General features: G+C 42.4%; 1 protein-coding gene across 2 annotated transcripts in view; it reads right to left on the bottom strand.

Moving 5' to 3' along the window:
• Positions 1-753: 753 nt before the first annotated feature.
• Positions 754-14,268, bottom strand: part of aimp1a (aminoacyl tRNA synthetase complex interacting multifunctional protein 1a) — a 54,327-nt gene continuing 40,812 nt past the window's right edge. For both annotated transcript variants that reach the window (XM_034087200.2, XM_034087192.2), the window contains exons 4-7: positions 12,521-12,679; positions 10,358-10,566; positions 2,988-3,156; positions 754-1,057 (exon numbers count right to left, since the gene is read on the bottom strand). In XM_034087200.2, coding sequence (XP_033943091.1) covers positions 891-1,057; positions 2,988-3,156; positions 10,358-10,566; positions 12,521-12,679 — 704 coding nt within the window. In that variant the 3' untranslated portion in view covers positions 754-890. The remainder of the gene's footprint in view (positions 1,058-2,987; positions 3,157-10,357; positions 10,567-12,520; positions 12,680-14,268) is intronic.

The following is a 14,268-nucleotide window of genomic DNA, read 5'->3' on the forward strand; positions in this document are numbered from 1 at the left end:
ACGTTATAGGCTCTGCTGCTCAGCTCTCTGTCTGTTTCTCTTTCTGTGTAGTCAGATACTCCCGGAGGCGGGCAGACTTCTCCTTTCAAGAGGACAATAAAACAAAGCACATTGCACTGGCATCACACACTGACAGATCGGAGAGCTGGGAATGAGTAGCATCTCAATAACTTCTGCAAAGAGCTCCAGAACCCGATCCATTGTCTTTAGGCTTTGTAGTAAAACATCCGGGACGAGATGAAGTACAAACAAATCATTACATTACATTTAGCTGACGCTTTTATCCAAAGCGACGTACAATAAGTGCGTTCGACCAACAAAATAAAAAGTTGAAGAAAACAGAATCATATAAGTACATCAGGTTTCATAGAGCCAAAACATTTCAAGTGCTACTCAACTGGCTATAGGTAAGCCAGCCCTTTATTAGTATATAAGTGCTTTGTTAGTAGTTCTATCGCTCGAAGTGGAGTCGAAAGAGATGAGTTTTCAGTCTCCCCCGGAACGTGTGTAAGCCTTCTGCTGTCCTGATGTCAATGGGAGCTCATTCCACCATTTTGGAGCCAGGACAAATCATGTTCATTCAAGTCCAGTTAGTACTTAATGTCCTTTACAAACTATCATTTCAAAATCAAAGCACAATCAAGCCCATGTGCCTCCGGAGAGAACACGAACCTGGACATTTTAAGCAGAAACACAATTGGATTTAATTTGATATCCCAGCAAAAATAACAGATTGTTCAGACACTTTGAAAGTATGTTTAATTTCAAAACCCTTTATTGAACATCTTCGAAGCATTACTTGTGTTTATCACCATCCTGTTTCTCAACGCCATCACAGCGTGCCTGCAGATGATTGCCAAGTAAACACGGAGTTATTTCAAGCAGTTATTTCATTTGATTCCACTGCTGCTCATGGTCTGGGCTTTGCACACTCCCTTGCCAGCGACTTCAAAGGCAGATCCCTTGTACGTTGCAACGCACTGGTCGTCCGTGCGCAGGTCGGGCTGAATCTGCTCCCACACCTTCTTTTTGGGGTTCAGCTCTTTGTCTGGATCACCTGCAGGCAAGACGTGTGTTTGATGAAACATTAGAAACTCCGCTGTTGTCGGCTCATCCATCACACGTGAAGGATTTATAAATCGTTCACAGCAAGCATACAGTGATACAATCTAAACTACAGCTGATACACATTGTGAGCAAATGACCGTGGTTTATCGGGCCAATTCCAATTTCATTCCTCCCATGTGAATTATGAATAGTCACACTTTCTATCATGTTCGATTAGCTTTTATAAATCTGCCGTTGGTTTTAAACTTTATTCAAAGCATCGACTCCTAACTTCTCAGAGTGGAAATATGCATCCAGAGAAAACAACTAAGAGAGTTTCTAACTTCACGATGCCTTTGCTTTTGATGCTGCCCAACATTTGTAATAAAGGACCGCCGGTACTGGGCGGCTTCTGTCTGGTGTCAGATTTGTTTTCCTCTCTGCATAACCATCTCGGGGTATGAGGAGCACACACACACGTCTCATTTCCTTACGCTGCCACTTCTGCCGGCTTACGACCCGAGAGTGGTAACGATCAGTTTTGATCAGAAGCGTGAAGGAGGTTTTGATGAGCAACTTGAGAACTCTCTCTGAGAAAGTTCAAGAAGAGGTTCTGCGCCCCATTAGTTGGGGTACTGTAGCCAAATTGCAATCATGTTCTCACACCGGTAGTGGATTTGACGTCATTTAATCTGAACCAAGGAGAAAAAACGTATTGCACCTATTATTTGACCCTGTATCGGCTCAGAAAACAGCCTAATTCTGTACTGTTACAAAGAATAACTCAACACCACGACAAACCTACCAAGTTTTCAGAGGATGGTTTAAATCTAGTATTCATGAGTGCAGCCTCAGAGATGCTTAATAAATCAAGTAGCTTTCAAGTGGCCGGGACATGTGTACTGCAGGGATGAAAGCCTCAGCTGGGCTCTGGGCATTCGACCACAGATCCAACTTCATCCCATCCTCCTCTTCAGACTCAAATCCCAACCATAGCAGCCCCCAGTCTTACAGTTGGGACCACATTGATAGGTTGAGTTTTAACGCTTCACAGGAGGGACCTTGTCTCCTCTGTATGGTCTAGTAATAAATAAATAGGGATTTTCCAAACTTATTTACATTAGTAGGATTTAAACAGACTATTAGGACACTTATCTTTCCGACTGACGATTAAAAAAAGAGCAGCTTGCATTCCTAGCAATACGCGTTGATTAAGCAGTCACAGGCCATTAAGCCACCACCAAACAGAACCAGGGGGTCCTCTAATGAGAGCTGCAGTGGGGATGAGGACTCATCATGATTGGTGTTGTTTCTGGCAGCGAGAAGGTTAAACAACACCCTTCATTTCCCAAAATAGGAGGTTTTTCGTGGAAACTAGCCCGGGAAACGTTTTACAGTGGAATTCATCCCATGACAATCATCGATGGTCACTCAGTCCCTGGTGTCTGTACGGTGGGAATTGGTTGTAACTGTTGGAGCTATTCAATGATTTGATATCCGGAATTATGGCCCCACGGGATATTTAAACATTTATTTTCTTGCTGTTTTCGATAAAGGTAAAGGGATAATTATTTACTGTCATTGTGCTTTTATTTTGAAGACACCAGGTGATATTGGACAGGGTCATTTGTGCGATTAGGAACTGACAAGCGCATATGTTTATTTGAAGACACAAAGCAAGCAGCAGGCATGTCACGTAAACCATTGCCCTTTGTACTGTTGTTGAAACACGCTGAAAAATAAACGACACAATCGAAACTCTTGTCTGGAAAATGTGAATATGCCTTGAGTTCGATTTTCCATCTGGTGCCTCAGCAGCAGTTTTATTTTGAAACCGGTTTTTGATGTATTTGTTTTTGGTTTAAGCTGCTGAATTAACATTGGAACTTTTTGCAAATAATGAATCTGTTTTTGAGTGTACAGTAGAGTCATCTTGGTACCTGGGAAGCCCTGGAAGGTGACTCTGTCCCCTGGTACTGCTCCACTCGGGGGGTCGAGGATTTCCACCTTGTCTGGGGAGCTGGCACACATCACCATGGCCTGGGACACCACTCCTCTCATCTTGGCTGGCTTCAGGTTACACATCAGGACTGCCATGCGGTTTTGCATCTGCACGGAGGAACAGAGGATTAAATACATCTTTTCCGGCCCATATGCCCTGGACAATACAGAAGAAAAACTAATTACACCCAATTTAGTCAAGCTAAAAAAACACCTTTAACTGATGTGGTCTGACAGAGAACTTCATAATCCAATACAAACAATAATTCCAATCTCGTGACTTAAAATGGCTTTGTCAGAGGTTTAACTAAATCAAAGCAAGCAAGAAACGTTTTAAAGGCGAGCCTGGAGACCTCTGCGGCTTACCAACATTTAAAAGAAGGCCAGAAGTGGTTTCTGTCAAAGCTGAGGAAAAGAGAAATCCAGCATTCCTGGAGATGATGTATACCAGTCCTTTTTGGAGGGGCATCCTCTAAGAAATGGCTTCATAAATCTAAAATCCCTCATGTTGCTTGGTTTTAGTAGTTGTTTTTTATATTTAATCTCAAGTCAGGATAGTATGTGAATGTTCTGTAACAGACTTTATAAAACAAACTGTTAGACTTCAGCAATGCTTAATGTGGACGCTTAACGTTTATTTTATGATTATCCTGTCTCCTTTTGTAACAACCTATTTTTTATCCGGGAAGTACAGACACTCAAGAGTACTGCCATAAAACAAATCCTCAGATATTTCACTCGTCTGACAGAAATAAAAAAAATGGATCCTACAAATAAGAAAGTTAAGAATGAAGGAAAGTAATTACTTGATTTGAGACTGTCAGTAATGGACCTATGCACAGGGTTCTTACACCTTTTCCAAAGTCAAATTCAAGCACTTTTCAAGCATTTTCAAGGTGCATTTTCCAGCTTTTCAAGCATCTTACAGCTGTTGTAAATTACATATTTATATACACATACTCAAATGATTATTTCCCTACCTCACATTAAATCAGATGTTCTTTATGCTATAAACAACCACATGTGTGTTTCGTGATAGCCTTCTACACGAGGATGAAAAATTAAAGAAAAGAAAACTAAGTTTAATATTTCAAAATTAGTGATCTGTACGTAGACTGGGCCTCCCATATAATCTGGCTGAGCCGATATACAACAATCAGCCAAATAACTTCTCAATACATTATTGATTAATTGTTGAGGTACTTTTAGGTTGGTAGTGAACGCAAGTCAGAGGTACATGGTGTACTTCTACTCCACTACAGTTCAGAGGTACATGGTGTACTTCTACTCCACTACAGTTCAGAGGTACATGGTGTACTTCTACTCCACTACAGTTCAGAGGTACATGGTGTACTTGGTACTCCACTACAGTTCAGAGGTACATGGTGTACTTGTACTCCACTACAGTTCAGAGGTACATGGTGTACTTCTACTTCTCTACAGTTCAGAGGTACATGGTGTACTTCTACTGCACTACATGTATTTAACACCTTTAGTTACTTCACAGATGTGGATGAATGATGTGAAATCTAATCAAGTGTTGAATCAGACTTTAGTTCCACCTGGAGTAAATCCACCAGCTGCCCTGCAGAACACAAAGTACTTCAAACTAGCTGCACCTTCACCAGCTTTGAGAACACTTTCATGATCAATCATTATAAAACACATCATATATATTATTCTGAAATGGACCAATCTGCACAACGACTACTTTTAGTGTCGCTACGTTCACTATATTTAGATGAGAATACTTTTCTATTTTCACTTGAGGAACATTTTGAATGCAGGACTTTTACTGTAACATAGTATTCCTACACTCAAGTACAAGATCTGAGTACTTCTACTTTTACTCAAGTACAAGATCTGAGTACTTCTACTTTTACACAAGTACAAGATCTGAGTACTTCTACTTTTACTCAAGTACAAGATCTGAGTACTTCTACTTTTACTCAAGTACAACATCTGAGTACTTATCCACCTCTGGTAGCGTATTAGCCTGAATTGTAGCCACAAAATCACGCAGGGCTGCATAAAAATAGACTCACAATGGTAACAAGTGGAAAATAATATTTACAAATGTGTACAATGATTTGTAGGTAATGCTACTCAAGACTCCTGACTTATACATCTCCAAAGGAAGACTGTGTTCATTCTACAATTACATGGGATTAAAGGAAAATGTAGTTTTACTTGTATAATACTTGAATTTTATATAAAAGATAGTTTGTTTTCATCTGTTTTCAAATAAACAAAGTCTTGGCTTTCAGAATATTAAACTTGTTTCGGCAAATTCAGATGATAAATACAACTTTGAAGCTTCGGCATAATTACAAGCAGAGAACGGACTAATGTAACGTCACAGCAAGCATAACAACAGCCGGTGTTTCTTGTGAGTGTTTCCCCGGTACACAAACGCAAAAATACACAAACACACTCGCGAGCTTCCCCCAGACCAGTAATACAAACGAAAATGTGTCTTCGGGTCAATGTGACTGATTTCGATAGAGCAAGTCACATTTGGTTTAGGCATGAAACATACCACCAGTACAAATACATTGCTTTCAAAATCGCTCCGTGTCGAATCAATAGATTATATTTCATGACTATAACACGAAATGCAACGTTAGCCTAATCTAAAATGCTCTTCTACGGCGTACCTTTCATGTGGCTCGTCAGCGCAGACTCTCCCATCGTTATTTGTTGCAAACTTTGCAGGAGGCTACTCGTGGGCTTGACCCTCGTCTTAGCCATGGCTTGTATTTGTCTTCTGCTAGCCAACGCTCGTTGAAACGGCAACCTCCTGGCACACAGTCATCTATCTCTCATCAGAATGCCCAGGTCACAGTAACACAAACACGTGCAGGTCGTGCGGGAAGGTGCAGCGGAGCTGTTTTATGTAGAAGCGAAGCAATTCTTTTCTTTTAATCTAAAAAGCGAACTATTCAGTCAGACAGCAATTTTTTGTAAAAGTAAAGCATTTACATTTTCAAGCACTTTATCTCAATTTCAAGCACCATTCCCAAAATTCAAGCACTTTCCCAACCTTGAAAACACCACGTCAAATTTCAAGCATTTTCAAGGATTTCAAGCACCCGTACGAACCCTGTATGCAGACAAACTAAAGTCAGCATTAGTTTCTCCTTTCTTTCTCTTAAAGGTCCCATGGCATGCTTTTCTGGTTATTACCCGTCCCCTTGTTGTTATGAAGGTTTTTCTGCATGTGAACGGTCTGCAAAGTCACAAACCCTCAAAGTGCACCCTGTAGCGAGTACAACTCTAACACAGAAAACACCTGTCTGTGCTGCCCCAGAACGCCTCGTTGGAGATTTCTCTTTTTCCATTGTTTACTTCTTGGGTATAGTGACGTATTTCGGGTATAGTGACGTAACGTAGCGGCTCCGCAGATTGGTCCAAATGGTCCGTTACGTTCTGTCCGCGGAGCCGTTACGTTTGGACCAATCCACGGACTTCCTCACACACACACACACGGCGGGACGTTGCGAGGCTCGCTGCTGCGAGGAGCGGGATACTGTGAGCTGGCTCACTGATGTGGGGTCAGCGAGACAGCGAGACACCGTGGAACTCAGCCTCGACACACACACAAACTCCCAGCCAGGCTGCGGGTGTGTGTGTGTTTCGGGCTGGGTTTCGCTGTGTCTCGCAGACGGCCACTGGGCTCACAGGGGGGGGGGGGGGGCAGGAGCTCCAACAAGCCGTTTAGGACAGAGAGTGAATACACAGACTATACAGAGATGCTGTGAGAAACCAATGCGAGTTTGGAAAATTGCACAATATAAATGTATTCTAGTAGACCTCAACAATGGAATGACTGTATGATCAGTAGAAATGGCCATGACATGGGACCTTTAAGACTGTGCTTTAATGTTTGTCTGTGCATGAAAACAAGTATCTTTGCATAGGTATGGTAGCTTTTCTTGGCAAGGTTTGTTACACAGGATTTCTGCTGGCATGTGGTTCCATTTAAATGATATAGACAGTATAATGCAGAAGTGTAAAGCACAAAGGCTCCCTGGTCTAGATATAAAAAAGGGGCACATATAAATATACTGTTGACCATAAAAGTAACTCATGTATAAATAAGTGTACTCTAAGAGCAAATCATAAATGTGAAAGCAAAATAAACACCAATACACGATAGAGATCATGAATGGCCATTAGTTACATGAAGTTTCTAAGCAGCACTGTCAGCTAGTTTACCTAAGAAGTCACTTTAAATGGACTAATAAAACTTTATGATAACCCTGGTGAGCCGTAAATGAATACGTACAGTATGTATACAGCACTGCCTCTATGTCTAGTCTCTAAAACAGAGTCTCTGCAGGGAGACATAAAGCTAATATGAAAATCTAATTTGTATTAAAGGCTACATTTTCCTCACCACAAGCAGACCCTGTAGGAAGCCAGCAGATGCTCTTTTTGACATCTACATGCTCACGGGCTGGAATCTATAATAACTCAAAATTCAATCTAAATCAACGAATGTTTTTTAATCTCTCCACATATTCTGGATTCTTGCGGCATCATGTGACCAAGTTTTGGAAACCAACATCTGTTAATTACACAGAATATTCCAAAAATGTCATTATCCCACCCTGCAAATTGCACTCGAATGACACTTGACACTAGGGCTGGGCAATATATAGATATTATATCCATATAGTGATATCATAGAGATGTCATTTCTATGTCAAATATTTGGTTAAAGGGGACCTATCATGCAAAATGCACTTTTTGATGTCTTTTATACATAAATATGTGTCCCCGGTGTGTCGGGGAACTCACGCAGCGTCAGAAAATAAAACCCAAATCTCTAAAAATGGGGGTACAACGGAGCTGATCCAGATTTGCGTCCGATATGACGTAATATCGGAAATGTAGGCTGGCTTTACGCCCACGGCTCTATCAGAAACGTTGCTATCAGAAACAATGCCCGACTGTTTTGGACATAATATGGTCGGTAGGGATGCTCCGATCGATCGGTCACCGATCGAGATCGGCCGATACTCACTCTTTACCGATCGATCGGTGCTCTCTAAACATGCCGATCGCGAGAGCCGATCGCATGACATAAAATACATGACACTTTTCTCTGTGTGCGGCAAAACAAGCTCACCAAAATGGCTTCACCGGTCTGGCATTATTTTAAGGTGTCCGAAAAAGACAGTAAAATAGCGGTATGCATCATGTGTGTGTGAAGCAGAAACCCTGCAGCTCCGCCCGCCGGACCGGTAAGCGGAGCAAAACACACAAGAGTTAGACCTAACACACTTGGCTATTTTATCTACCTCTGGAACAAGCTAAACTAGTTATAAATATATTTATTCTTCACTGTCGGGTCACTCATTACTGGATCAGTGAGCTGCATGAGATGCTGACAGGCTGTCAGGAGAGAGAGAGAGAGAGAGGGGGAGAGACGAAAAGAGAGCGCTTCCGCTCATTTCTCCCGTGTTATTATCCAAAGTGAATGTAAACTTGAATAATGTACTTCATTTGAATGTAATAATTAAGTTGATTGTTGTTTGTGGAACCTCCAGTGAATGAGCCCTATTAACTGAGTTTAAACATCACTTTAAATCAGGGGTGGGGAACCTCCGGCCCCCGGGCCGTATACGGCCCGCGAGACAATTTGGTACGGCCCTCGAGGTAATTTATAAACACACGCAAAAAAGAAAAAAATTTAAGAAATCTAGACCGCAAAATAATGAAAAAAGCGAGTCCCTGTTTTTCCTGGCCCAGGCCAGGGTCCTTGAACACAACACGAGCCTAACTGTCATCACGGGGTATATGTCTCGTCTGACAGGGGTGTAGTTCTGACGGGGAGCACCAGAACGCCGCTCCGGCACTTCACAAATTGCAGTACCCATAAGGAGCCGTACACATGCTGCAGTTTCTGCGTGGCTGTGTCTTTAGCTGAAAGCCCAGTGGCGATCTGCTCATCTGTCATACTGATCATACAGTCTATAACTTTGTTGTTATTAGCATCTGGTTAGCTAGCTATGCTAACGAATATAAGAAGCTTTTTCTACAACCAGTGAGGTAAAGGCACATCTTTATATGATCATTATAGTTATAAAAGAATAAGAGAATAAAGTAAACTACTATATAAAATGCTATATGACAGTAAAATAAAAAGAATTAAAAAGGGGAGTGATTTGTAAAATATCCTTAAAGAAAAAGAAATCTGCTTGCAGTTCTATTTCATCTGGGTGTGGAGAGATGTATTCATAGAGCTCCTAATGTTGCTCTCAAAGTGCACCAGATTGATGCTTTTTACTTCAACATTTAAAAATCCCCCCCTAGAGGAGGTTAGGTCCCCCCCCCACTTAAATCATTTCCACATGGATATGAAACTAAATACATTTGCACATATATTGTGTCCATATCTTTCTGTTTGGTGGTCATGCCACAACCGTGCACGTGCATGCATACGCGAGTCATGGTGAGATATCTGGATTAAGAGGTTGCTTTTTCTTTGCACAGCATGAAAGAAAGGCCAAATGAATGGGCTGTGATTTTAGTTTTTTAAGCAGAGGTCAATCATTTGTACGGCCCTCGGAGGATGTTGAAAAAATTGAAATGGCCCTTGAGAGGAAAAAGGTTCCCCACCCCTGCTTTAAATGGAAGATTTCAAGTTTAAATCTTCCATTTAGGCCCCGCCCACTCTATCGGATCGGCGATCGGTATCAGCCGATACTGATTCCGGCGATCGGCCCCGAAATTGGCGATCGGAGCATCCCTAATGGTCGGTATTCACATTAGCATCGCTAACACTCAGAGCTAACCTGTACTGGAGAGCATGTGTGTGAAGAAGCAGGAAATAAAAAGGAACTCACCTTGTGCTATAACCGGCAAGAGAGAAAGCCTTTGAGCTCCAGACTGTTTCAGAAATAATCCATGATACTCCATGATATGGCGTTTCATCACCGCAGTATTAAGTTTAGACAGTAGCTGCCGGGTCCCGCATGAGCTCTTTTTTAAAGCTTTATACCCAAAATCAGCACTTTTGAAACAGGAAGTGAAATAGAGAGATATGAGGCATGGCTAGAATGGCTAGACCTGTTTGGTATTTTGAGCAAAACACTTTTTTATATATTTTTATATATCTGAGACCTATGCTATTGCCTAAAAATAGCATCATAGGTCCACTTTAAAGCATCAATGGTCAAACCTCCAATAGGGTTACAATATCGATATAGAGGAATATGGTTAACATATTGTGATATATGATGTCCGAGCCGTACTTTAACAGTGATGTTCTATTGTTTTAGATACACGAGTTGTACTGTACCTGCTCCAGAGGTATGTGCTTGACCAGCCCGCTGACCACTGTCCGCGGAGAAGCCTCTCCCACGTCCACCTGCTCCACATACAGGCTGTCTGCGTCCGGGTGCTTCTCAGCGGTGATTATACGTCCAACACGCATGTCCAGACGAGACACGTCCACCTTGGCGTCTTCTTGACTGGGAGCAGCCTGCTTCTTCTCTGCTTTCTCCCCTCCTGGTATACACAAAATGCAAATATGGTTATACTACACACTTCACATATGAGATTTTAAATAACAAATGATTGCATTTAATCTGTTTAAAAACAATGTTTGTATAACGGTTTGTTTGATTTGGAAGTTTCCACACAGAAAGTCCGACAGTATCCATCCATCATGTGTTGGTAAGGTTACGCATCTGTGAGAGTTTTCGTGATATTAGAGGAAATGTTTGTTTTAAAGCACTGAGAATATTTCAAAGGGAACATTTGAAAAACAAAATCATAGCTGTAACAATACCGAGCATCTGTCTGGAATCCGACTTAATTTCCTCCCATAAATAAAAACCAAAGCAGCCCACGGGGTTGCATGCGTTTCAAGTCAGCCGTCAGTAAATACAAATATAAAAAGGAATAGACTTTCTTTTCCACTTCTTCCAAGAAATGTGGGGCTCATACCTCGACTAAATGACGATACCTACTTTTGGCTGGGTGCTAAGTGATCCAATGACAGAGCAGAATAGCAGATGCTTCCTCCCGAGAGACGAGGTACCTTTCACTCGCCTCCTTAGCTTTCACATTCATTCCACTGGGTCGCACTGATCAAGTGACCACACGGTCTTATATCATTGCTCTGAGCCAAAACCAGCTCTGGCAAATTTGAATTCCAACCTCTGTCTTTAATATTGGACATTTATTCTCCGTGTGATCAATGCTCTGACGCGGTGACAGCACAGCGGTGTAAAACATTACACTAAGTCACTCAGACTAACAAGTGATGACTGTAGGGAGGGGGAACACCGTCACATACATGTCTGAACAACACCTTATGAAGAGAAATAAGTGACTCGCTAACATCTGGGTGTTAGAAATTCATGAAACTGCAATTTGTCAGTGTTTCAAATCTTGTTCTAATCCTCCTTGTCTATGCCTGACAGTTCTTCTCAGTATTCCAGATAGGTAATTGCTGAAATAAATCTAAAACATTTGGGTGATTTACTGCAAAATAATTTAAATTCCGTGGCATGGATTTTCTTGTTTTGTATTCTGACTGTATAATAAATGTAAAATGCTTTATTTGACACATAGGGACACTTTGGTTTTATAATGGCGCCCTAGAGTGACAACGAAACATTAAATCATTCTCAAATTAGATTCAATTACTGGATTAGACAAGAACGCCTCGTCACAAATGTAGCTTGTAATTCATGGACCTTCATAACAAATGAAGCTTCACATAACGTCTTCATGCTGAGGCCCGGAGATCTTGAATCCATTAGGAAACCGATATTTCTGCCTTACATCCATCATCACCTGATATTGGGAATTCAAGTGGAAGACGTGTTTGGAGAAGTTCAATTGAGTTTGTAAGGACAGCGCACAGCATCTGTAGGACTGACAACAGTTCAAAGAAAAAGAAATCAAAGGAATGAATGTATCCTACAGGGTTCAGAGGTCACATTATGGCTTTAATATTGTCCGTCTTTCAAAAACGAATAACGAAATACAGACCCACGTTACTAAATGACATATCTAGAGGGGTTTAAAGAGGCCCTACGCTTTTTGGGGGTTTTCCCTTTCCTGTTGTGTGCTATAGGTTTGTGTGCATGTAAATGGTCTGCAAAGGCTAAAATCCCAAAGATCCCCTCAGAGGGAGTTAGTCTCCCACACCCTGCCTGAATCGTCTCCATTGGACTCCTTTGTTTACTTCCATCACTATGCAACACTTGCACTTCTATTGGCTAGCGTTACAACACATTGTACGTGATAGACTAAGGGGCGGGACATCTCTAAGTGGTTGACGGAGCCGGCCAGCTAACCAATCAGAGCAGACTGGGCTCTGGTTTCAGACAGAGGGTGAAAAGAGGTGCTGCAGTATGAGAGAAATAAAGAGCTTTTTGAACACTAAAGCATGGAGACATGTCCCAGGAGAGATATCAAATACAAATATAAACTCGATTGCAGCCGCTACCTTTTTTCTCTGGCTTCTTCTTTTTACCCTCGTCTGTGGGAGGGGGGCTCTGGACAGCAGCAGCAGCAGGGGAGGAGGCAGGTGCTACAGAGGGTTTGGGAGGGGTGGGCTTCGAACATTCAACACTGTTGTCGCCCGATGGCATGGGCACTGCCAGCACTACAAGAGAGAACAAAAGAAGTCATAAAAGTCAGTAGAAATAAATGATAAATAATAATAAGTGGAGACATTTTCCAAACCATCTCGCGTAAAGTATGAAAAGTTATGATTATAGCTGTGAAAGAGATCCTTTTCATAACAAATACACAAGGTGAACTGTTTCCTCGTTGCCCCTTTTCACGCACAGAGCTGGTTGCATCCACACTGAGCTTTATTTACACACCCAGTGGGAGGACTGCTCTCCTGATGCAAACTGTTTGGATGGGAAAATGACACAGTGTTCAAGTTGATTGACACAAGGACACGGAGCCCTAAAGGAGGGAACAATGTCCCACAAAAGCTCTCCAGAAAGAAATAACCCCTCATTTCAGGCGCCTGATGTTCGAGTGCCTGCAGGATCTAGTGCCGGAGTCTGAAAAACATCGGTCTGCAGACGCACCACCGTCGCCCGTGATGCTTTTAATTACCCTAATTCTATGTTAAGACCCGAGATCAGGACCTTTCGGGTTTACCTAGGAATTATGGGTAACCACCTCTTATACGCCTGACATTCTCCTTACGTTTTCACGTTATTTTTTTGACATTGAAAACAACTTTGTACACACTACAGTATATCACATTCTGAGGTCATATGGTCATATCATATGAAATCCTTTCACTTTGTAATCCTCTCACAGCTCTCAGTTTTGCTTTCAGACCTCGAACCAGACTTGCTGAAGGAAACAATGAAACATTTAGTCGCTAAAGAGATGACTTAGCTGGACAATTTGCGCTCATGTTTGCAGTAACAACTGGTAGGTTCTGGGGGCGCTGCTCAGTGGCTGCCCTGCGGTGTTTCACGTTGGCATTTTGCTTGTTTTAGTTTGTTTGCCTGAGTGCTTGTGACTGTCTTTTATCTCGTCACCTCCCGGAATCGAAGAAATCATGGATCTCGCTCTGTGGTGCACGATCAGCCTGTTTATAGTGATTTGAAACAGCTATTTCTCCCATGGATATAACCACGACCATGCTGCTGGCGGCACAGCCCGACAAATACATTACAGCAGAGAAACGTTGTTGCTGCTGCACAACACATCTCCGGATCTGTCACAGGAGTTCTTATCCAGTGTTGGATCGCTACCGAACTGTTTTGAAAAGGACCCTTCTACCTATCGCAAAAGGACCCTTCTACCTATCGCAAAAGGACCCTTCTACCTATCGCAAAAGGACCCTTCTACCTATCGCAAAAGGACCCTTCTACCTATCGCAAAAGGACCCTTCTACCTATCGCACAAAGCGAAAACGCGGATGCAAAGGAGGCACCCGTCACCGGCCGACAAGGTTAGGAAATAAACTCCCTCTGCCTACCGCTCTACTCATGAATGCGCAGTCCCTGAGCGCAAAGACGGACGACCTGTCAGCCAACACCCGCTACCTGCATGAATATCGGGATGCATGTGTCTTAGCGATCACGGAGACATGGCTGGATAACATCGAGTCCAGTGTAGTAGAGCCTTCCGGGTTCTCGGCGTTTACAACCGACCGAGACCCGATCATCACCGAGAAGGTACGCGGGGGCGGAGTCTGTCTTCTCATCAGGGACGAGTGGT

The sequence above is a fragment of the Pseudochaenichthys georgianus genome, chromosome 1, assembly GCF_902827115.2.
Source record: "Pseudochaenichthys georgianus chromosome 1, fPseGeo1.2, whole genome shotgun sequence".
Lineage (NCBI taxonomy): Eukaryota > Metazoa > Chordata > Actinopteri > Perciformes > Channichthyidae > Pseudochaenichthys > Pseudochaenichthys georgianus.